The 24,687-nt window shown below is 38.4% G+C and overlaps 1 protein-coding gene across 1 annotated transcript in view; it reads left to right on the top strand.

Annotated features, from left to right (window-relative positions):
* LOC115345749 (uncharacterized protein KIAA1671-like) overlaps positions 1 to 24,687 on the top strand; it is a 28,774-nt gene extending 4,087 nt beyond the window's left edge. Inside the window, exons 2-5 of the mRNA XM_030025075.2 lie at positions 17,846 to 17,981; positions 18,468 to 20,127; positions 21,329 to 21,422; positions 23,256 to 24,687. Coding sequence (XP_029880935.1) covers positions 18,521 to 20,127; positions 21,329 to 21,422; positions 23,256 to 24,683 — 3,129 coding nt within the window. The 5' untranslated portion in view covers positions 17,846 to 17,981; positions 18,468 to 18,520 and the 3' untranslated portion in view covers positions 24,684 to 24,687. The remainder of the gene's footprint in view (positions 1 to 17,845; positions 17,982 to 18,467; positions 20,128 to 21,328; positions 21,423 to 23,255) is intronic.

Raw genomic sequence — 24,687 nt, 5'->3', positions numbered from 1 at the left:
CACAGATTGGTGAATTTACATGATGCTGTTGGTTGTAGGGAGGTATTTAATGTCTTAGCTTTTCTGCTAATTTATGTTATTAATTTATTTCTTAAGGCAGGCGCAGCCTTTTGGGGCTCCTTGCTTGATTGTTAAGTAGCGACAGCTTTTGGGAGGAAAGTACTATGTCTATTCAGTACTTTAAAGAGACTTTAATGGAATAGGAGATCATACTGTATTCAGTGGGCTGTTTGTAAAAGTGAGACTGAAGTAAACTACTTAATCCTGCAAGCCCAGGCATGAAGCTTGCAGTGATGCTGTGAGCACAATCTGTATCACTTCTTTGTGTTTGATGCACAAGGGTGACTAGAACCTGAGAATGTTGCAATGTTTTAGGTGTGTTTTTTGTTTTGTATGTAGGAAGCGCCCAAAGACAACATATGGAAAAAGCCACAAACTTTTTGCTTTTGCCTCAGAAATCTATTTCAATGAAGACTCCCTGGTTGCAGTAGTAGCAGTGTAAACCACCGCGTGCTTGTCTTGCGTTTGTAGCCAGAGACGGGAATAATAGTGTAAAGAGAGCTGTGGAATTCCCTCTGCAGCAAACTACTCTTGAATCCTAATCACAACCTTCTGAACAACCACAGACCAGGTAGATTTAACAGTTTAACTGAAAGGCATCATGCTTGATAAATTCTAGATGCACCTGCCCTCTGCAGCTGAACGTACAGACTTTTGCTAAAAAAAGTACAGTGATTTGCTGTTGGGTTGCCCATATACGTGCTTCCAGTGAGATGTGACTGTAAGGATCTGATTCTGAGGAGGTACTCTACTTGCTGGATTGAAAGAGGTGAAAAAAGTTGCTTTCTTTCCTTGATTGACTTTCAGTAAGTTTGAAGGGCATAGATAAACTTCTTTCTGAACTCTCAGTCCTTTCTCTTGAAACTGTGTTCTAGTAATACTTTAAAAAAAAAAAAAAGTAGTAACAAATGAAAAACATAGCAAGTCACCCCCAGAAGGCCACTCAAAGCAAACAGTGATTGAAGGGGTTTCATGCACAGTGGACTTTTCATATCTTAGGTTCTGTTAAGTGGCAGGAAAAACAAATTCTTAAGAAAACCTGGGTATTGAGTTTTGGCATAACACGCTAAATTTAGTATGATCACTATTCTATCTTTTTGCAGCTACTGATTAAAAAAAACCAGTAATGTTTCTCTTTTCTCATGACTGGATATCAATTTACGCTAGTATGACCTGAACATCTGATCAGAAAGGGATATGTAGGTCTACTGGATGACGATTTTCCTCAGGCCTAGGCTTAAATAATCTAGACTTTTAAGTAGACTTCCATAAACAGTTTAATCTTTAGATTCTTTTCTCAGATCAAGGTGGCTTATTTTCTTGCTTCTCACTGTCTTTGCTTTGTTCTGGAAATATGTAATGCTGGAACTTCTGCAGGCAAAAAAGCCTTCCAACAACTGTCCAAACTTTTTGGGGTTATTTTTCAATGCATCTGTATAAATAAGAGATTGTTAATACATATTTTCACAGTTCCTGAATACCTTACGATTACGTTGAAACAATGGGAGGTGAATTTTCTTTTTATACTCTTCATCTCTACAAAACATGCTTGAGGAGAGGAAATGAATTTTTTCTTAGGCTGGTTTGATTGTGGTGATGCAATTTGAGCAGTCTAGGACTACAGAGGGTTATTATCTGAAACATTGCTTGGTTTTGTTTTGAGTCGTGTCCCATGAACACGCACTTACTCATTGTGGGGGAAATCTAGGCTCCTTTAAAGCCGTTCATTAAAAGTTCTTATCAGAATTAAGTGCCAAAACTTTCAGGTTTGGGCTATAATAAAGCTGTTGCATGCCTGAAAGAAGACAAGTGTTGGTCTTGCAGCAGTGTGAGAACTGAAAGCTTCTTACTATTGTAGTAATTATGAGTCAGGATGGTCATTAGCCTGCTGAAACAAGTAGAAGATGATAACCAAACCTTCAGCAATTGAATTGTTATCTACACAGTTTTCACTTAGAGGGAAAAAGCGTGCCTGTGCGTTCCAGCAGTTTCTTCAAAGAGTGTATGTATGCAGCATATGAACGGCTCTAGCTTTGGTGTCATTTTTATTTGTCTTATTTTACAGAATTAGCGCAAGCTTTAATGTGGGGTAGTAGGAGTTTTAAGTCTTTTTTTCCAGGTCAAAATACCCCTTTAATTTGGTTGGGGGCTGGGGAGAGAATTGCCATGAGCCGAGTGGCCTCTTAACTCCAGCTACAGGCTTGACCCAGTTACAGTTCGGCAGCGAAGTCTGCAGAGATCTGGCATCACCGGGAAGCGCGTGTGCTCTTTGAGCTAGGCCAGCCCAGGAACAAACAACTTTAACTTTGCTGCAGAAGCAGCGCTTGGATGCAAATAAGATGGATGGCAAAAATAGGAGAAAAAGACATTAGATGCATTTTGTTGTTTACATCTAAAAGACATAGGTTTGGCACATTGGAGAAGAGGTGAAGAAGTGAAGATGTTAATGCTTTATTTTGTTAGCTTTTCTTTAATTCTAGTAGTTAAAAACAATTTTACCCTTTGTAGTTTCTAAGGGTCAAAAGCTGCTAGTATTTTAGTGAAATGTGTGAAAATATGAGCGTTTGTGTGTGCTTTTGCTGATGCAAACAGTGTTGTTGCCATACACATCAGCCCCTTCTGTTTAAATTTTCATAGTGACTTTTTTCTGGTCTTAGTATTGGTTAAATACATGCTTTCTGTGCCTTTGAACAAGTGATAGTAATAAATGTCAAGTTCTAAAACTTGTTGTTCCTACTGTTGTAAAACTAAGATGATCTTTATTTTACAGCGTTGATGAGAATTTGAAAGACATAAATAGGAATGGAATTTAAATTTGTCTTTATTATGTTCTTTTAATGACCTCAGACTTCAGCTTGGATTAAGTCTGGCCGCTTTTTCAATTCAGCCATAATATCAGTAACTCTTGCTAGGGAGCGAGTTGTGCCAAAATTTAAGAGGGATGTTTATCTGCTGCAAGTATGTTCAACCATACAAGGCTTTCAATGGACAAAGCTGTCTCATCCGTAACGAAAGCATTTGGCCCAGCAAAGCCATGATACATTTTAAACAGGGTTGGAATTTTTGGCCACCATAATTGTGTTTGATATTTCATGAGAACACTCAGAATTCTTCATTGAACAAAATGAGCACAGATGCCTTTCTAAAATGGGTATTTATGCTAAAGTTGTGCAGCTCAGCTGGCTTGTTCCTTTACTTAGAGACCTTACAAGAAATGTCATTTTTATTATTTGTTGTCAAACAGTGCTCTGACTGTATTGACACTACTAAATGTCAGATATTAGTATAATGTGCCCTTAGAATGTTTTAAGCAACATGATGGCTGCAGACTTACCTAAATATCATCCTATTCTTGCAGTACGCATGTACAAATGATACAGGGTTTTTCTTTTGCATGTTTGAGCCTGCAATAACAGTTATGTCCAAGAAAATAGATAGCTTGATTTATGCAAATAATATTAAGTATTTCTAAACCATGTTTGAATTTGTCTCTTGTAATTCTTACTAGTCATCATAATGTTCAGTTTACGTTCTTCATAAAATGAATATTAAAAAAAATATCACTGCAGCTCTCTGGTTACTGCTTGCAAAGGAGAGATTAAATGAATTGATTTGATTACAGTAGTGTTTCTATTACAACTTCAGATTTTTTGTTACTCTCCTAAGTACAATTTTATCTACTAGGAAAGAGATGCTCAGTTTTGCTACGTGGTTGTGTGAGGCTGCAGGAGAGGTTTCCGCATGTCTGACCTATTCTCACTAAACTTAACAGGGCAACGGATGTTTTCTTGACTTCTTCCTTAATATAGTTGAGTCACAGTACACATGGGAAAGACTCATCAATAGTTACAGATCAGCATTTCAAGAAGGTCAGGGAAACTGGTTTCTGCGTGGTGAGCATTATGTTAATTCAGTTGTTAAACATATTGGAATTGCGCTTCCTTTTGCTTCTGCAGTGCTTGCAGATTCCATCAGAGCCTTTGCTCTGCGCTTGGAGTACAGAGGGTTAGTTTTGGACAGGGAGACGCTTTCTTGTACGCTGTATTGTAATCACATGCAAGAAACGTGTCTGCAGATCTCAGTTTGAATTGAGTTCTTTGCATGAAGTACTTGCTTAAATAGTGTCACTGTCATGTTGGTGCTTATGCATGAAAATGAAATCTAAGGAGATGATACCATGATAGGAAGGTTGAAGCCTTGTTTAAAATGAAATACATATTTTCCTCTCCCGAAGGCACTTTTATATTGGGATAAAAGGCTAGGGTAGACTAGCAGCTGTAACGATTGAATTCATTGTTTATGTGCGTGCAAAAATGAAATGAGAGTATGTACCGAAGCAGATGTCTAACTTAGGCCCCGTTACTGACACCTCTTACAAACAATACTAAGCGTTTTCTCTCATATTTGGTCTTGAATACTAGGAATGTTGTATTAGTATTGTTTCCTAACCAGTATATGTAGTAACTTTAGAGATTATTTGTGATGCGTTAAAGCGTATGTGATACACGTGTAAAGTAATGATTACACAGTTTCATGTTTGTTGATATTGGACTGTTGCACACAATGTAAAAAGTAGTTAATTTTGAATCCAGTTTTTTTTGTACTGTAGATTTGTGGTTAACTGAGATGGTTTTTGCACAAGCTTGGTTCTGTAAGGAGCAGGTTAGTATGTTTTTCAAATTGTCTCAAAGTCTCGGCTCAGGTCCATTGAGTTCCTTTTTTTTTTTTTTTTTTAAATGTAACAGGTTTAATTCCAGATTAGTACACTTTCAAAATGCTGTCTTTATAGGTGCTGAAAGTGGTTACTTTGAGGTTAAAGATCTTGCCATCTTTTCTGTTTCAGCTTGGTTCTAGAAATGATTGTGCTCTTATATCTGTTACGTCCTTTCTAAAAACACTGGAAGGTTGAACTCGCTGCTATTGCTGCTGATGAATTAAAAGCATCATTATAGCTCGGGAAAGTTGGAGCCTTCCCACAAGTTCTCAGGGCAGGGTGACTTCTGCTTTCCTGGCTACCTCCTGCTCAGGGCTGCTGTAGTCTGGATTTTTCTTACTGCTTTAAAACCTTAATAAACTATGGCCTGCTCCATTTTCTGCTTATGTTGGCTCCTTCATATACTGTGAGGCAGCTCTGTTCTGGAGATCTGCATCTTGGCATCCTGTTAATTACACTGGTTCCACCAGGACTCAGTTGCTGATGGGAGCGTGGAAAAAGCCTGTGAATATGGGAGGGGCACCTAAACCCAGCATTTTGAGAACGTCTTCAGGAGTGTGGAGAAGGAGGTAATGAAGCAGATGACAGGTTAGTATCTGGAGAGCTTTAAAACTGCCAACAGCACATGTTGGAAGGCAAAGGAAGCCATTTGAACGCTTGGTGGTGTGGCAGCTTCCTGTTCAGCTGCTCCGGCCTGGGGGGTCAGTCCGAGTCCCTGGCATTGCTTTGAGTGTGACGGCCACTGCCAGTGCTTGATGGGCTCTGGTTGTGGAGCTGTCTGATGTGTTTGAGACCAGGGATAGTAACTGCTAATGAATCAGAGAGTCAATACCTGAACTGGTCTTCAAAGAGTAACTAGAGAATGTACTGTTGGCCAGATTCAATGGCTCCGCTCTCGATTACATCTGGAGAGTGTGCAGTTTTGGTCAGGTAGATCTCTTCTCCCATCCTGTGTATCTGTTTTTTGTTCACCCTGATTTTTATAACCTTGGCTCTTGAACCTGAAGACTTCTGGGGAGGGGAACTCACGTTGATCAGTGCGATTCCTGGGCTCCAAAATATGCCTGTGTCAGCTATTCGTTATTACCCTGCCTTAAAATGTAGGTGGTCTCTCTGTTGCTCCATGTATTCTTTGACAGTGTCTGCATTTTTTATTAAAGTGGTTTTATGTTACTCTTTTATCTTCATTTTGATGTGTTAGAGTGTTTGTGGCTTCTGTGCTTAAAACTCATCAGAAAGTTTAAAAAAACACTGTTCACTTGTGGTTAAAAATTAATTTCTATGCTAAAGCTTGTGAGTGTCGTTTAAGCAGCCACTTAACGCTTTCCTTCGCCTCCCCTCTATGCCCCTGCTAGCATGGTGTGCTGGACGTGGGGGTGTGTTCCACACAAGTGTTTGTTCACAGCTAGGCACTTCCAGGTTCTCAGTGCCTCCACGGTTTGGATTTCAGTGCTGTTTTTTTCATGCTTCTGCTATTATTTTCTTTTTCTTCCACCCCCCTCAAGAAAAATATTAACATTTTAAGTGTCTGAACTGTTGCCCTTCAATTAATAGGCAATTTTTCCCTTTCTGTGCTTTCTCAAGCATATAGGGAGATGGAGGGGATTGTTTTGTAGTCATAAAACTTCTAGATAGTGTGTTGACCAATAATGCATTATAGGCCTTGATTTCGCAGAATAACATCATGTTTCTGAAGAACAAGGGTAGTAAACGATGGGTAATGTGCATGTGCAGGCTTTGTGCTGTCAGAGTTCTTGGCTTAAACATGCTTTTGTTCAGAAACGGGAAGAAATACAGTGTCACTGCTTTGATTCGTCACAGCCATACACAAACCTCTGATGCTCTGTTCGATTTGTATCGCTTTGAAGGAAGAGGAAACACTTTTGTGGATTGCTGATAACAATAACCTGCTAGCAGGTACCAAGCTTACATACAAATTAGCAAAAACAGCCAGTGTCTCCAAAATGGATAGTTGCATTGGTGGGGGAAAAAAAACCTTAGACTATTTCCTGCATATGTGAAAAGCTAGATGTGACCACTGAAGGAAAAATGTGAGCCTTATCATCAAGGTAGCAGCAGGAGCTCCTCTGGCACATAAAACATTCTTGACATAGCAGCTTTTTTATGGGTATGCAGCTTGGGGCAGATTATTGACGCCTGACAGGAGTCAGAACCCTGCTGCAGTAACATATCCTGCCCAAATTAATGCTGTGTTGAGTATACAAGGAAGAGATCAAAGAGCTGTCTGAAAATTGTTAACAACCTGAGAGGCAAAAAGATTAATTTCGAAGTGTGTAATTGTTTTTCAGAGCAGGGGATGACATAAGGGATTTTGGCTCATAGAATGATAAATGCCACCAAGTATTTTGCTTTTATAACAATATTTTATTTGACTCAAAATACATCCACCCATCTCTTGCTAGTCTAGTAATTTTTTCAATATTTATGGGACATGGGAAATTGTAAATCTGATGGTCACGTCCATTTGAATTTGATTGAGTTTTAATGGCTCCATCTGTATACTGAAAGGCATAACTAGAGTAAAATTAATCCAGTTTAAGATTGTTAATAATTGGCTTGTTCAAAATTGGGTCATCTTTTATGTAAAGCATTTGAATTGCTGCTATAGGAGCAAGAGCTTGGGCAAAGGAGGATTTTATCGGATAACCGACCCTGCATCATAAAAAATGTGCTGGGTAAAACAGCTGAGACCCGTATTTTCCATCCTGTGTGGTGTTGGCCTACCAGAACTGGTGGTGAAGTTGGATTTTCAACGTGGGCAGGCTGTTGTTGAGTGCACTGGAAAATTTCCCCCAGAGTTGATGCCAATGACATGTAAACTCAAGTCCAATTTAATTTCTACTATTCCCTCCATTTTGCCTTAAATATTCCTGGGTTATGGGGACCACGCATAAAAAAGGGTCAGTCATAAAAACTCCTCTGTATTCACATGTCTGAGAGAGTCATGTTGGGATCTGCTCCTGCTGGTGCACAAAAGGAAGCTTGTCAGTGAAGCTGGGGTTTGTCTTGGCAGTGCCAGTCAGCCCTGTGCCTGCAGACCCCAGCGCTTGGGACAGAGGTGCTTCCCCCTTTCTAGGCAATTCAGTGTTATATGCGCTGCCACTGTTGTTATTTTCAGCTGTTAAGAATGTCGTTAGTCACAGTTTGCTAGATAGTGCCTACAGCTTTTTTTTAATGTTTGTACCCAGCATGCTCAGTTGCATCCTGTGGTAATTCTGAGCTGAATCTTGGAGAAGCAAAGCTTGGTGCAAGGCGTTGTTCTGGTGTCAGCACTTGGTGTCCCTGCTGGCAGTGCCTTTGAAAGCTGCTCTGTGGGACCACCTGCCTGCCTTGGCATGCGAATGGGGGGAAGCGAGAACTTGTGTTGTTTATTAATGCTAATTCTGTCAGCCTGTTGTCATGGTGTTTGTCTTTTCCAATGGTAACAGTGAGATGTCATTATTGTCCACTTCAGATAGGTGCTGCCATGGTGCAGCTTTGTGGCAAGCTTGTTCTTTAAGACAAAGGTGGCTACAACTTAGAGGAGCAGGCTTAGAAATTGTTCATTTGTTCATGGAACAGAATAATCCGTTCCTGGGAATCATCTGGTCCAACCCCCTGGTTAGAGCAGGGCCAGTTCACAGTGTCTTTCTCCCATTATGCTGCAGTTCATTTCTAGGGTAGTGCTTGCGACAAGTATTTTGGGCTTGAGTATGGTTGCTTGTTGACCAAGCTAGACTACATGCTTCTGTTATGACTAACAAATATTTGAAAGGTAGAATGGTGGACTGCATGGAGAAATTGCTGCTAGACGGTATTGGCTGTCTGTATTGAAAGAAAATGTGTAGTTAGGAGCAAAATCCAAAGCTGTTGGACACAGAGCTTCTTAGTGTATGTTTTTTTTTTAAGGAAGCAAGTGGAAAATCAGCCAGTGAAGACATCAAATGGTATAGCTGTAAGAGCTGAAGAAGAACATAAACATTCGTAACAAGATTAGGCAATGACAAATTTCTTTTTAGCTAGGTGAAAGCTTAGAAACAGCATAATCTATTAGAGCATCTTTGCTCTAAGTATTTTGTCTGTAGGTGGCATGTGCTATTCGTGAATGAGTCTTTTAGCTAGTGATTGTGCAGCTTCAGAATCTGTCCTTCAAGACAAGTACAGGTATAAAACTAATACAGTGTAAATCCTCTTTCTTTTTGCAGAAGCAAAGGAATCTTAATGCTTACACCTCAAATACAGATGTTAGTCATACCCCCGCCCTTGTATGTGTGCAGAACTGGGGCTGTGGTGGTTACACAGCTCTTCACCTTCTTGCAGCACTGAGCAGGTACTGGCCTGTACGTGGGTCTCTGCACCTCTGCTTCATTGCATAGAGGGATGATGTTCTCCCCGCTGCCTGGCAGGTCTGGCTCTGCTCCGCCCTGTGAGCAAACCGCATTTTCCCCAAAGACATTTTCCCAGGGTCAGTTCGAAGTCGCTGTTTAATAATTGTTGGCAGTGGCTGTATAGTGGCCTGAGACAGCTGGCTTTGAACCTTCGTGGTGAGAACAAATCCTGAGGATTAAAACAGGAGGAAAGCTGAGAAGATGCACACATACATATATACACACACATATTTAATATTTAGTCTGTCATGATTCTTTTTGGTCTTCTATCACATCACTGTTTCCTTTGTCCTCCATTTTTTGAGTTCAGGTTTTCTTCAGATGATTTAAACTGTTGAAGTGATCTAGCATGTTGAAGGTAGTGCTCTAAGGCCAGTAGCCTCAGGTTTTCTTAAAGTCTTGATGAAACTCCTTTGTTCTTTTCTCCATATGGCAATACCTTAATCCCTTTTTCAGCAATCAGATGAACATATAAAAGACATAGCATTTATAAATTAGTACTGGTGATTCCAAGTCAATCACAGAACAATGCGAGCTGGCTATACCTTCTGAAGGTGGTTTACTAGGCCAGGCTACAAATGCGTTTTCCAGCGCTGGAAATCCTGTTAGAATTTGAAGAGGAAGATCAGAGGATTATGGGCTTTGTCCTTTCTTACAGTCCCTTCTGACACAAAAGCACCTGCTGTGCATAAAGGCAAGCAGGAAATGTCTTCTCACATCACGCTATTTCTGTAATATAGTGACCTTCAGAAGCTCAGTTTCTATGAAATGATCTGTTCCCTCTGATTCCTTCCTGGGTGCAGAGGGTGATGTGTCAGGTTTATTTCTGAAGGCTTCATAGCCTTTGCTTGCAAGCAGTAGTTCTGTGAAGGCACTTGCCTATTTTTGTAACCAGTAGGTGGATTTTTTTTTTTTAATAAACCAAAGCCCACAGATCTGTTTGACTTGATACTTTGACTTGCATGCCACTTCGGGTCAGAAGCAGACCCATCTCTCATGAGTAATGGGAGTGTTGCACCTTTTCCAGTTCTCATTAGCTTTGCTTGTTTTCATGCTGGCTGGCAAGCTTCGCAAGGTGTTTCGCTGCAGAGATTTTCTGAGTAGTATTTTAACATTGCATTTGCTCCATGAATTAAATAGTTTCATTGTCAGTGTCCATGTAGTTTTCACCAGTGTTCTGGAAAGAAGCTGTCCCAATAATATCATTGCTGTTTATAAAGTCTGAAGGCAGTGAGCGAAACAGAAAATCCAGTGGTGATGCCTGTGTCCTGTCAGCTCTGAGATAAGAGACAGTTGTCCTTTGTCTTTCCTTTCTGCCAAGAGGACAAGAAGTATGCACAATTACAGTAAATATTTCCAGGTGTGGGTGGTCTCTAAGCTCCTTTTACTGTTGAAACATGGTAATGAACATGGTATTCTGTAGGGGAGTATCAAATGGAAGAATGCCAAAGGTTTGTTTTTTTTTTCAGTCCTGTATTTCTGTCTGTGCTGCAGACAGCTGGCTCATCCATCTCCTTACTCTCCTTCAGCTGCGTCCATGGTGTGCCTGCCAAATGAGAGCATTCACACTCAAAGCTGGAGCCTCTAGAGAAAATGCAGCCCTGCCTCACCTCTGTGGGCTTCAGCTAGAAAAGGATGGTCAAAAGTGCCGCCTGCTCGAGGTCAGAGGGATCAGTAGCTACTTGATGTATTTCTGAAACAATAATGAACCAAATTTCACATCTTGTAAAGCAAGGTCATGGAGACCATACACTCAAAGGAGGTATAAATAAATTAGTATGTGATTAATTTCATTGTATTTGTGATGTACAGTGTAAGAATACAAAAGCAATAGCTGGGGATTTAACGCTGTTCCTTTAGAATCTGTGCAGAAAAACTTATTCTAATAAAAATTTATTTTAAATATAGTTAAAAGTGAAGTTAAGCTTCCTGCAACAAGATGACCGTGGTGTTCCTACAAATTAACCAGGAGGAACCATTTATAATGATTCTGAAAATGTTTGAGGAGAAATTTTAGTTTCCAGTTAAAGTATCCACCCACTGTTGTGTCAGGGATGTAACCCCGCTGACCTTTGGGAACTGCCGATAGAATAGAGTTCTACCTGAAACAACTGAACATATTCGTTTAAGAGCCTTAGTTTGACTTCTTTTTCTGTTTTCAGTTCCATAGTCAATTTTTCTTGCTTGTAGCCAAACCTGATCATTAATATTTCATCTGGCATGCAACACAATTGTTTCTGGAATGTCTTTTTTTCATGCTAAACGGCATATAATGGGGGGGAGTTATTTGCAGGTCTTGTTTGTGGCTGAAATGCATTTATGAGGATGAAACCTAAAAGAATATTAACAGGAGTTGAAGCTGACCGCAAAAGCAAATGTTTGATGACGTAAGCAAACAAAATAGCGCTTTCTGAGGCTTGCTGGGAATACCAACCCTCTGCACAAACATGCTTTTAGCCTGACTTCAGCCTTATCCAGTAATTCGTGTTGTTCCTGCTCAATGTCATCCTCCGTTGGCAGAAATCAAGATTTTGCTTTTGTTCTCTATTTCAACTGCCAAAAGAATTGGATTTTCTGAAAATACCCACCCACTAATGAGCCGGGTGGAATCCCTCATGCAGAATGCTAGCTGGAAATAAAAGATGACTCACTCAGGAGGGTGAGGATTCACAGCATCTGCTACCAAAAAATGATGATTCACCAACATTTCAAAGCATTTTTCCTTTGGTTAGGGTTTGTTCTAGCTCGGTCTCACGAGACTTTTGAAACAAATTAGACCCTCTGTGAAACTTGGAAGGGAAAAGAGTTTACTCTGAAACTGTCAATGGGAGGGTTGTGGAGAATGAAATTATGGAAGAATGAGATGTAATGAGGTAGTTGTACAGGTCAGAGGAAATGCCTAACGTGCTCTTTCAGTCTGTGTGCTCTTGATGGATCTCTCTCTTAGAGAACACACTGGCAATGTGTACGAAGACGAAAAACCCTAAACAAGAGTCTGGTTTTGACAAAGTTTATCTTGACAGAGGAGTAGTTGTCCTTAATTGCTTGTAGAACAGTGGTAATTGCCCCCAAAACTCAAGAGTGCAGAAATTTTTGGAGGTCTTTTCAGTGCTAAAAACCCTGAAAATGGGTAATTGATAATAAATGTGATGGCCATGCAGGGGAAAGTATGGTCGCAGTTGATGTTTGGAAGGATCTGTTTTTGCTGGGAAGAATAATAGATTCTTCCTTTAAAACCATTTGGTGAAGAGCATTTTGTTGGGCAGGAAGGGTGATGGGCGCTATGTCCATCAGCGCTGCATGATGGAAACTGGGCTGCCTGAGGGGAAAGAGCAACAGAACAAGCAGGCTGATAATCCAGAATCCAACTAGACCTTTTTAAAGGGTGAAATTCTGAAACTGTTTTCTAGAAATAACTGGAGGCAAACTCCTCTAGTTCCTGGTCTGTTCCACCCCACTGCCTTTTGTTTCTCAACAGAGTGCAGACACGTTGCTGGACAGACAAGGACCAGGGGTGTTACTGCTCACTAGTGGTGACTGATTTTTTTAGATTAATCCTTAATAATTACTTTTTATATGTGATGCACATTGTTATGAAAACTCTATAGGACTGACAGCTGCAGAAGTAGACAATTACATATAATTTTTTTCACAAGTCATTCCCTCCAGACCGATCTTTGTCTCACAAATTCAAGGAGATTTGGAGGACGACTTCCCCTGCCCCACAGATGTCACAGCGCATTCCGTCTTAGTTATGGAGAGTTGCGTTTTGCTGTTGAATCCTATTTTAACATAAGTTAATGTGTTTTCCTGAATGCTTGTCTCGACTGTCCTGCTACATCAAGAAAGTAATCTTAGATTTATGTTGTCCATTACATGGACACGCAAGTGTATTTAACATCAAATTTTTGGTTTGCTATAAATGTTATGGCCTCTGTGGGGCCAGTTTGAATTACTGAAGCTACTTGCTTGTGGTGCTTTGTAATTTGTTACCCTTCTAACTGCCTTACCTTTGTAACGTGGATATTAAAATATAAGGTGTAAAGTTTTCACTCTAGTACTGAGGTGGCAGCTCATAATCAAAAGGATTGTTGAAAATACCTTTGTTCTTTAGTGCATGTCTAGATCTCAGTGAAGCTCTAACAAGTGATGATAGTTAGCAAATGTACTGGCAATAGCAATTAGAGATTTACAAGTGCTTGTAAATGCTGCTATTTATAGGATGGGCACTTTATGTAACAAAACACTAATCTTTCTCTGCAGTGGGAGAAAATGTCACAGTGGAGTATTTCATCTTTGTGATGGTACTGGACTATAATATCCGAAAGAACAGTACTTTATACTTTTTAAAAAAAAAACCATGAAAGGCTTCAGATAGGCTTGCACATGGGGAATGGAGAAAGAATATTTTAAATTTTGCAATGCTTTGGAATATTAGTATTAAAGATCTATGGAGATTTGCAGGTCATATCTGTCTTGTGAGATTTGGAATATGTATTTTTAGTTCTCAACCTGTTAATTTTGATTATTGAGAAGCAGAACAAGCGCCTTGTTCTACTGAACTTCTCACTGTGAGTCTGGGTAAAGATCATTTAAATGCATTGTATTACCTGTTCTTACTTTGTGAATAAATTTGTCCAGGGATATTTTTAAAAATTAGAGCCAGTAGGACAGTATTTTTGTTAATCTTTCTCTTTAAGAGACCCTGTATGTCCTCTTAAATACAACTGATGGATCCCATTTCAGTGAATGACGGTACTAATAATGCGAATCAGGCTTAAATCCAAGAATAGAAAAAGCCTTTTTTTCCCCTGAATTAGTTGCATCTACTTAGTTATGAAAGTTTCAGAAAAGGTTTTTCTTTCTCTTTGTGTTATTTTGGTTGTGCTATAGTAAATCTTATGTTCTTGAGAGTATTCACACACATGGTTGAGTTACTCTTTTCTTCATACGTGCACATTAAGTGATAGGATCTGCTCTGTTAATTCTTATTTAATCCAATCAGCAACTCTCCAAGTGTTGTAGGAAACAGCAGAAGGATGATTGCTTAGGATAACTGATACGAATTGCTGTAGACTGATGCCAATATGTGGTCAGTGAGGAAAGGGGAAAAAAAAAAAAAAAGAAAATTTTTTTTTTTTTTTTTTTAAAGACTGAAACACTTAAGACAGCAGGGAAGTCTTTTGTAGAAGGAATGAAAAAAATCTTACCTTGTTTTGTGTCTGTGCAGCATATATGGTCATTGCATTTGTTTTCAGTAGCACCTGTGGCTTGCTATAGCAATGAAAACCTGCCGGACAGATGAATATATAGTCATTGGCAAAGCTGTGTTTTCAGAAGGTGCTAATATATGTAGTTACAAAAATCTCTTCCTGTATTTACACACTAGGAGTAATTTTTTTATACTGGTAGCAGATTTGCTGGCAAAGTTGTGTCTAAAGAAGGAAAATCTTGTGTTTATTTGGTAGTTTTCTACTGGAGTATTCTTGGTATGAACAGAAACGGATATTCACTGTTGGAGCCATGCTTTCTGGTTGTTTTCAATTTTATAAACTATTTTTGGTGTGTGGGTTTTTTTTGTTTAGGTTTTTTTTTATAGCAGAGATATTTTTCTCTGTGGAATTTTTATGCTTTCCATCCTTACAAAAGACAGATGGACTTGTTTATCTGCTGTGAGGTTCAGGGACAGATTATAGATTATTTTGCTTTGTGTCATTTAAAACATTGTTATTTATGAGCAAGGAGGTTGGCAATAATCACGTGATTCATGGTGGAAAAATTATCTGCAGGCTGCTGCTCCTGTTGTCCTAATAGGCTTAAAGGAATTACCACTGATGTAAATAATAGTTCTGTGTGCTGCTGGTGGGCAAGGCAGGGCAGGCAAATGCTAAATATAAAGGGTGTGTTTTGGGTAAAGCGTTTCACTTATGATTTTTGCAAAAACAACACTGAAGTGAATAATCCATTTTGATTTCTAATGAGCAATGTTAATAATCTTTGTAAAGATAGATTGTTTAATTAAAAATCCAAGCAATACCTCAAGACATTAAGATTTTAAGACTCAGTTTGAGCCTGGAGTGGTGTTTGCATGTGCATCTGTAACACCCTGTAGTGGTTCAGCTTTGCCTAGGAAAAATCACAGTTGCAGTTGTTTTGAAGCTGAGGAAGAAGAGCAGCAGGCAAAGAGCCAGGCCTTCGTGTGCCATTCTTTTCATTAAAAGCAGGAAGAATTTCAAAATATATTTCAGTGCCATTTATAATTTCATTTGTGCATGCAGAATGCACCCCAGAACAGCCTAGGGGATCATGACTGAAGCTTAGGGAGCACAAAGAAAAGTAGTGCCCAGAAAAGGTGACAACGTGACTTGGGTGCTTTGCTGAATGGAGTGGGGACATGTAGAGGACGGTGTGGCGGCGTGGGACAGCGCAGCTGGTGTGGCCATGGCAGCATGTGCGACTTGGCTGACTGTCCCTCAACTGAGGCAGGTCAGGGAAGGGAAGAACATATGAGCTGACAATGAGGGATTTACAATTGTAATAGTACAATTACAGTGGTAATACTAAATATTAATAGTATCTAAAATTCTCGTGCGATTTAGTTTACAGCTGATTTTTTAAAATTCCCCAAAATTTTGTGCATTGCCAACTTGACTAGATAGTATTTTATTGCACATTTATCTAAACCAAGGTGTGTATTTCAAAACTAAGACACAATGTCTAGTGGATGTTATATGTGGCATTGATAACATGATTTGCCTTTATCAATTGTACAGCTTTTTGAAATTCTAGGAGCTTTATAATTTTCAAAATTGGGTGATATTTTTTCCCCCAAATATTTTGTTTTCCTTTTTTGAAAACTTGTCTGTTTTGGGCCACATATCAGTTGTAGGGTATCTGAGCAATAAGAACTTAAAACCTGAACACTGACTTCACTAGATCATGTAGAAAAAAATGGGATCCTGTAAAGCTGAAGTGTAGTGTAATAAAACTAAGGAACAAATATCATGAGAACGGGTAAATTGTGGTTTAGGAATGTTGGTTGGAGAAACGAGTTGTATGCTGTTAGCAAGGATTATGTCCTGCATTGTATACTCACTGCCTTGCGTTCCGTTGAGGATCAAGTTTTATTCCATTTAAGAAGCTCTGTACTCCCTCCTTCTTTTCCAAAGAAAAAGCACTACAGAATGATAGGAGCAAACATACTCTCAAATACTGCAAGACATGCTGTTTTTACAGCTTATTTTTTTGCTTTGTGGCATTTCCTGTTAGCATTGCCCTTATTTCAGCAAGTGTTACTATTTTACTTTTAGAGCGTAACTGCTTTTCACAAAACCTTTGCATCCTTGGAATGTGAGAGCATTTTAATCGGATTTTGATGATGTTTCTTAGAATAAGAAGTGGGAGAGGGAGGAAGATTTCATTAAGATCTGTGAGATTGTGGAAGGGACGGATTGATTCTGATAAGCTGATTGGGTTAGTGACCATTTTGGAAAGGAGAGGTCATGGACTCGAAGGGGACTAGCATAGTGTGGAAGTAGTTGAGGCAGAATTTCAAGTGGATTGAAAGATGAAAGGGAACAGGCAAGGTGAACAGAGGTCATTAGCCTGCCTGAGAGAGGAAGGCCTAAATGCAAGGGACAAAAATAAATCTCTGCAATTTATGGTGCCAGTGTGGTGTTAGTCTATTCAAGGGAAGCTGAAGGTGAAATAACCATTTTTCCAGACTGCAGACTCAGGAAGGCAATATTCTGGGTTTTTTTAATATTCATATGCAGGGGGCTCCATTTTCCACAGAATCTACAAATCGGCATATTAGTAAGGTAAATATGCACCAAAATAGATCAGGAGAGAGGAGTCCAAAGACTGCCCAAAAGTAGACAAGAGGGTAGCAGCACAAAATTGAGCCCCTGAGTGAAAGACTATGACATACAGTATGAATTTCCTAAAAATTAAGAGTATGACAGCTTTTAAAGGAAAAAAAAAAAAAAAGACGCATCTAACCTTACATAGCCACCTCCATCTGCTACAAAGTTTAAATATACTTTTTATTAGGAAAAATTCAGGTTACTTCTTGTTGCTGGTATTCTAATTACTGCTGGTTTTCCCTCATCTCTGCAGTAAGAATATAATTAAAGCCAAAGCTAATCTCCTGCCTTTGTTGGTGAGATACTGGAAAAACTGCTTTGTCATGGTAAAAGTCATATTTTGATTGAAAATCAGCTGTTTGAAGGTCAGCTTCTCAGGTAGCACTTCACATACTGTTGTCACAGGAGATTTACAATAGAAAGTAAATTGCAGTAATTGAGATTACAGTAATACAGAGTGCTCTGTTTAACCAGTGATTGACAACACTTGAATTTGCAAACAGTACTGTACTCACTGAAATGTGGTTTTAGCTATGTTCAAATTTGGTCTGTCTATTGTGCAGACCAAGTTATTTACCCTTCACCTTTCAGTTACACCTTTCAGGCTTTAGGTGATAATTTCTTCTTGATTATTTAATAACTGTCTGAAAAATAAACATTCTTTTGCTTTATACAGTTAAATCAGGTGACTTTATACTTCAAAATGGGAGCCAGCTTTTTTCCTTAAAATGCTCAGGATTTTTGTCTCATGTGGTATTACCTGTGTAGATCTGGGTACGTGCCACACTTGAATCTGAACGCTCTTTGTTTTTTTGCAGGAGAGGTCTGATCAGTGTTGCTGAAGTGATCACTTTCCCCTGTTCTGAATGTCATCTTGGTGACCGAGATCTTGTTTTCACTATGAGAAGTGAATCGGGTTGTACGGATTGGTTGCAGCAGAAAATGCAAATTATGGTAAGTGGTAGCAAAGCTTTTAGAGTTTTGTAGATTATGCGTTTATTTCCGTTGTTTAATTGTAGGCCTTAGCTAATAGATAACAAGTAACACTTTCAGTCACACCAATCTTGATATTTTTTGATAGTTTGAAAGTATGTACTCAATGAGTCCGGCCAGCTATTTATATTATAAAAAGGAGTTGATGTTTGTATGTTAACATTGAGATGTCTGCTTCAGAAAAGATGTTAATTTCTTTAAGTATCTGGGTTTTGTGATGTATTCTTTGGTTGTTAGGTGTAATCAATGAATAATGGTGTTTCTTGCTGCTTTTTGAGAGGAGGAGGAACAGTATGTCTTTCATTATATGATAGACTCTGTAAACAGCATATCCGAAAGGCACCTTAATCTGAGTTTAGCCACCTTGTGAATTTAAATTAGAATGATGTTATTTGATGTTCATGCTGACTCTACATCAATACTTGAATTTTCTTTCTTTTTTTGCAGATTCTTTTTCCTTGTTGGATTTTTTCAATTCTGTTGAATGCGTAATTAAAACTATGGCAACAAGAGTAGAAATAAATTCTACTTTGGCGTCTTTGACGACAGTACCTGACTTAAATGAAATCAGAAATGAGGATAAATCACAGCGTGTGTATGTAAGTGTGCTTTCAGATGCAAGTAACAAGACAAAGGAGGCTTCAGCATCACTAACTCTTGAAGAGAAGAACAAGTTTGGGAGTACTTTGAGATCTGCAACAATGCCGTCGCTAGGATCAAGGCCAAGACTTTTCCCAAAGCCTTTTTCTAAAGAGAAATCTTCAGATAGTTTTGCGAATGTAAAACCACCTATTCCAGCTTTCAGATCAAGTAGTCTTATTAGAAAGGCCACTGAAGAAACATCATCTGTTAAGGTATTAAGTGGAAATGTTCCTCCATTAGTAGATCAGAAAGTAATTGAAGATGAAAATAAGGCTGGCAGTGAAGTAGTCACAAACATGACCTTCTACACGGGTCCCAGTGCGAATACTGTCATTCTTTTTGAGACAGCAGGCACAGAGCAATCAAAGGTAAGCCTGGCCCAAGAAAAAAGGGCTGCTGATGACCACAGAGTATTTAGTACTATGCAAACAAAAGAGCTTCAGTGCAACATGAAGCAGGAGAAACCATCTCAGCTGTCTGAGACATCCAGGAATCCTGAAGGGTCTCTTCATAGGCAGGTATCGCTTTCCTCCAGTCTTAGACCAGTCTCTTGGAACTCCCTCAAAACTGGTGAAAAAAAAGATGTTTGTGAAGTTCATCCAGGGGAGAAAAACAATGATGATGCAAATAATATCTACAGTAAAGGTGATTTCTCTATTGATATACAGCAAAGGCCAAAACATAGACCAGTATCTGCTATTTTTCTGGAATCATTACGAGATCAAAAGCATCGCACTGTGGAAGCTTCTGAGGAAGAATCTTCTACAGAGAAATCCTGGGTTAGAAAACCAAGGCCTTTGTCCATGGACCTGACAGCTAAGTTTGAACATAAAGATCTTTCTTCTTGCAAGAAGACTTGTTCATCTCATGAAAGCAAGGAGAATGTATCAGTAATTTCTTTTACTGATGTTGACTGTCACGATCAGTCTGAAATGGGGCCAAAAACTGAAGAAACTGAGTTTCATAAAGGCAGTTCTTCTAAAACAAATTTGAAGTGCAGTAGTCAGGACATTGGCATCCTAAATAATGGAAAATACATATGGGAAACAAAGCTTAAATCTAAAAGTGAACAAATTGAGACAAAACCAGAAATAACGACTAGCTTGCACAGTTCTGAAAGAAGCCATGAAACCACTATTGAAAGCAGAACTAATAAAGGGGGGAAAAGACCAGATCAGAAGGAGACGTATATGTTTCTAGGCTGTGAAAGCCCTGCAGCTTCCTCAGAAAAAGAGAATAATGTCATAAGAGGTAGTGTTAAAAAACACATTAGTTTGTTTACTTCAGAAAATCCCAGTACCTCAATGGATACAGAGCTTCTCCCATCAGCTGCTGAGAAGGAAAACAGATGTGTTAACATCCAACAGAGAATCAAAGAACTGACAACAGAAAATACTGATGTTAAGCCAGGAAATCTACGCAGGTCACTTCAATCACGACCACTTTCTGCGGACTTAACAAAGATGTAGGTTGCAGAGAAATTCTATTTAATCCTCTTAACTTCATCACATTCAGTAAAACTTGCTCTCTCAGTACAATAACTGATCATTTTGGTTCTACTAAATGTAATTATTCTTTATACTGTTATTCTTGAGCCCCTTTCCCACCTTTTCCTGCCTCAAAAAAAAAAAGAAAACTTAATGAAATATGCCCTGACAACAGCTGCCAAAAAAAAATATGCTGTCAATATTGTTGCCTTTGCATGTTACTGTAACTGTATAACTATTATTAAAATTTCATGCATTTTGAAATCTTGAGGTGAGCATTGTAGACTTCAAGCTTATATATTTGTGAGAAAGCAAAAGAATGGTTACCATGTCTTTGACAGTGGTATAGAGTATCAGGTTTTCAGCCAGACAGGAATCTTATTTTGCTGTCGTATTAAAGCCTAAAGATCTATGATGTCTACCCTGCCTAAGGTGTGGCAATGAGCAGTGTTGTTAGAGTAATACAAGATCTGCTAATTTTTGCATGCAAAAAAAAAAAAAAAAACAAAAAACCAAACCTTGTCCCGTAAAAAGAGATTTAGTCCAAGGTAAAATGTATTCTCTCAGTACAAAGTTGGGTAATTGATTATTCAAAATCATAAAAATTTGTTTGTGACATGAATGAGAGAGCACTTTGTGCACTTTACAACACTATCTGAGGCCATAGTGCAGGGCCTGGTACTAGTCTGGATAGTTCATGTTCTGTATGTGATGACAAAGGAATAAGGAAAGAAGGATAACGGGTTTTGGTAGTGTAAAGGAAGTGTGCTTTGCATAATGAATGCAGCAGATGTTTGGCTAACAGGACCTGCTTTATGAACAGTGGAATAGTAGAATTTTTCAGCAAACCTTGGTCTTTTAACATTGTGATCAAAAAAAAAAGGAAAGAAATTTAACCGAGGCATGAGAGTGTTAGTGTCTCTTTCACTATACCTCTATGTATCTCTAAATCTTATACTATACAACAAGCTGCATAACTAACTGTTTTTTGGGAAACAACAATCCTTTGGTCTAGATAGAAATTATCCAATGCATTGTATTTCTTAAAGGAGAAACATCACTATTTCATAGTAAGTAACTGTATTTGGTGGTGTAATTCTATCAGTCTGCTTTGGTAGGAAGTGTACCTGCTAACCAACTAACTGGACTAAAAGAAGTAACGGAAGTCTTTTGTCTTAGGTTTTCAAGTCCGACGTCAAGCAGTGAAGCAAAGCCCGAGAAACCTGCTGAAACTAGAAACGACTCTATCAATGAAATGCAAGAAAATCAAAAAGTAAGAAAATGGCATCAGCTGATGTGGTCTCTAGCTGGGTTTGCATTTAGAAGGCAGAGAGCACTGTCCTGTGTCCTGTGTGTCTTTATCAATCAATGACTTTGATGGGTATTGAGAGTATTAAGAATTACATAATCCTAATAGGTTTACTTGTGTGAGTCTATCTTTAGGACATGCTGATAAAGTATGGGAGTATCATGTCTGTTGAGTTTTTAAAAGTTAAATATGCATGCTGTTAAATGCATGCAGTGGTATAGAGTGAAAAGTATTTTATATACTATTCTAAAGGGACTTTTAAAGCATGAAAACCCATAGTGAATCGACTATGGCTGTTGTGGTTTTGTGCAGTGATTATCCTTTATTTTCTCTAAGCATAGCATTAGTGTAGTGTATTTCTACATCTAAGTCACAACTCCTTATTAAATACAAGCTGTATGTTTCACATCAGTCTCCTAAATAACATTTAACTTGGAAGTTTTGACAATAAAGTATTATACAGAAAGTTCTGATTTGCTGTAAAAGCTGTTAGGTTGTCTTTGTTTCTAAGGTACAATTTGGTGTTGCAAGACATAACTTCTCTCCTGACACTTCTTAGTATCGGTGATTTAATGTAGTTTTAAGGGTATTTCTTGTGAGTTCTCATGGCTGTGCTTTTTTCCTGTCTAGGTTTAAGATAGGAATGTATGATAAGGAAACTAGCAGCTAGACACAAAGTTTCTGTAGTTTAATATCATTTTAAAGAAGGTCAATTTGTTTTAAAAAGAAAATCTTTCATTAATGGGAGTGCTGTTTTCAGAATCTGACAATGAAGTAGAATTAAAAAAATTCCTTTGAATTCCTAGAAGAATGTAGGTTACGTTTAAAAATCTTTATTTATAAATGTCTTTAGTGTTGATTTTCTGACATTCTTGAGCTTTTTTTTAAAGAGAATCTTAAATCAATTCCAAGTTTTAAATTTTGAAACTTGAAGATTGAACTCTTGTAGGACTGGGGAGTATTCTGTGATTCTGTTTATTATCTGCATGCTGTGCGTTTTCAACAAATGTTATTAAAAATAACAGCTTTCAGGATGCTAGTTGTATTTCCTGCAAGTAGATAATAGTAAAGAATTGGCAATAAATATTAATTCCTGCTTTCTCTTTTTACTTCAGGTCAGCCTTAACCTTCTTCTTAGCTGAGCAGCTCCAGCTGTGATATTTACTCAGATCCTCATGTTCCTTACAGTTACTGACCATGTAACTATTTAGTTAGTGAACAGCTATATTTGAAAGACAGTTTTGACAAAATACAGTGGTTTTGGTGTCTCCCAGGAGTTTAGACTTCTGAAGGTGGCTACATCCCTGTGGTGCTGTTCTATGCTTTGCTTTTGAACTTGAATTTCTGTAGGGCTTGCAGCATAAATGTTCATAAGTGTTTCTGTGGTAGCTGAGGTTATGAACCTTCTGCAGTTTTGTACTATTTTTGCCTGTGTTGCCTTCTCTGGAGTATGATGTGGGTATAAATTCATTGCAGATTAAAATGTCTTGTGAAATCTGAGCTCAGGAACTCAGAGTCATGCATCTCATGTATCAACACTTCATACATTTTTCCTTTTTTGTATTAAAAGTAAAAATCAAGCTATGAGATAATTTTGTTATAATCAAGTTTTGGGAGCTAGAGCTACACAGTTGCTTAGATTACCTTGGTCTCAATGGATTTTGTGTTCAGAGAACATGGATGTGTTTAACTTGTGCAGGCTGTGTTGCACAGAGTAGGTGCAAGTAAGTTTTAAAATAAACTTTATTACACATTTTTAAAATAAACTATCTTAACTGCTGGATTTTCTTGTTCCAGAGTAAGGAGATCAAGCTTGCATATGGCACAGATTTCACTGAAGCACATGCTACTGGGAACCCTTGGAAACCCCGGCAGATTTTAAAAATAACAAATAAATCTGATCAGGTAGAGAGGAAAGGAAGCTTCCTTGGAGATGGTCAGCATTTTTCTCAGCAAAGTGAAAATTCTGTCTCATTCACAAGCAACTTGGAAAAAAAATTAAAACCAACCACACTTGTGGAAAAGACCTACATTAAAACTGTCCGAGCCACCATGTTTGACCATAATGTTCAGAGGCATAACGTTGCTGCTGATCATCCTGGAACTGATTCTGCACTGAAAATGAGTAATGAGCTTGAGGCAAAGCATGATGTGGTGACTTCGGGGCACAACAGACGATCATGGATGGGAGGAGTGGAGGAAACCACTAGTGTAAAGAAGGAGTATGACAAGCAGTCTGATTCATCAAAACATATAACAGATGTAGAAAAAAGTGGAAAACCAGCTTGTTCAAATGAAGACAAGAAGATGACTCCAGGAATTCTCTTAGAAAAATCTTTGGTTGAGAAAAGTGAAAAAGCCACTCCTAAAAATGTAGAAGACTCTCTAATTTACCAAAGAATAGAGCCGAGATATGAAGTCTTTCAGGCGTGTGGTGAAAGAGCTCTTAGTGAAGCCATTACAATGGCTCCTGAAAAAAAGGCCATGACACTCAGAACTAGAAAATCATCTGTGAAAGAGAATAAAAATGATGAGGATATTTTACACACTGGTCAGTCAGCTAGGGCAAATAGTAAAACTCTCTACTTGAAAGAAGATAGCATTATTTCAGAAGCTAGAGACACAAAAGTTTTTACAAGCAAGTCTGTGTTGAGAGAACCTAATGATCTTTTCTCCAGTGAATGCACTTTACCTGAACAGAAGAAAGACTCTGATAAAACTGAAACTGATCCAGTATTAATAGCTGAGAAAATACCTTATTCTACAAACAAAAGTAAATGTTTGGGAATGAATGAAAAAGTAAACAAACTACATTCTGAAATTAAAAATGATAAGAGTGAAATCTCTTCCATGGATAAAACAGAGAGGTCTAATATGATGAAATGCTCTTCTGAGAAAAGGGGTTTTAGATCAGGTGGGGCAGACAGCTATGAATTCAGAACCAACTTTGATCGTGAAGTTATTTCAACAAGTGTAAATAAACATGGGGCCCAGTCTGCTTCAGTGCTTTCAAGTGGACAATTTTGTAAATGTTCCAGTAGCCACCATCCAGATACAAAAGTACTAACCATTAATAAAGAGGAATCTAGGGCCTTTGGTTTAAGGAAAAGTCTAGACTTAAATTGCAAAGAACAAGACTTTAACTTAGATAGTACAGCTCATGAAAACAGTGAAAAAATCAGAGTAATAGATCCAGAAGAAAAAGTAAGGAGAACCAGAAAGTAGTGTT

This window comes from Aquila chrysaetos, chromosome 9 (genome assembly GCF_900496995.4).
Source record: "Aquila chrysaetos chrysaetos chromosome 9, bAquChr1.4, whole genome shotgun sequence".
NCBI lineage: Eukaryota > Metazoa > Chordata > Aves > Accipitriformes > Accipitridae > Aquila > Aquila chrysaetos.
Note: the sequence above shows the minus strand (reverse complement) of the source record. Positions and strands in the feature narration are given on the sequence as shown.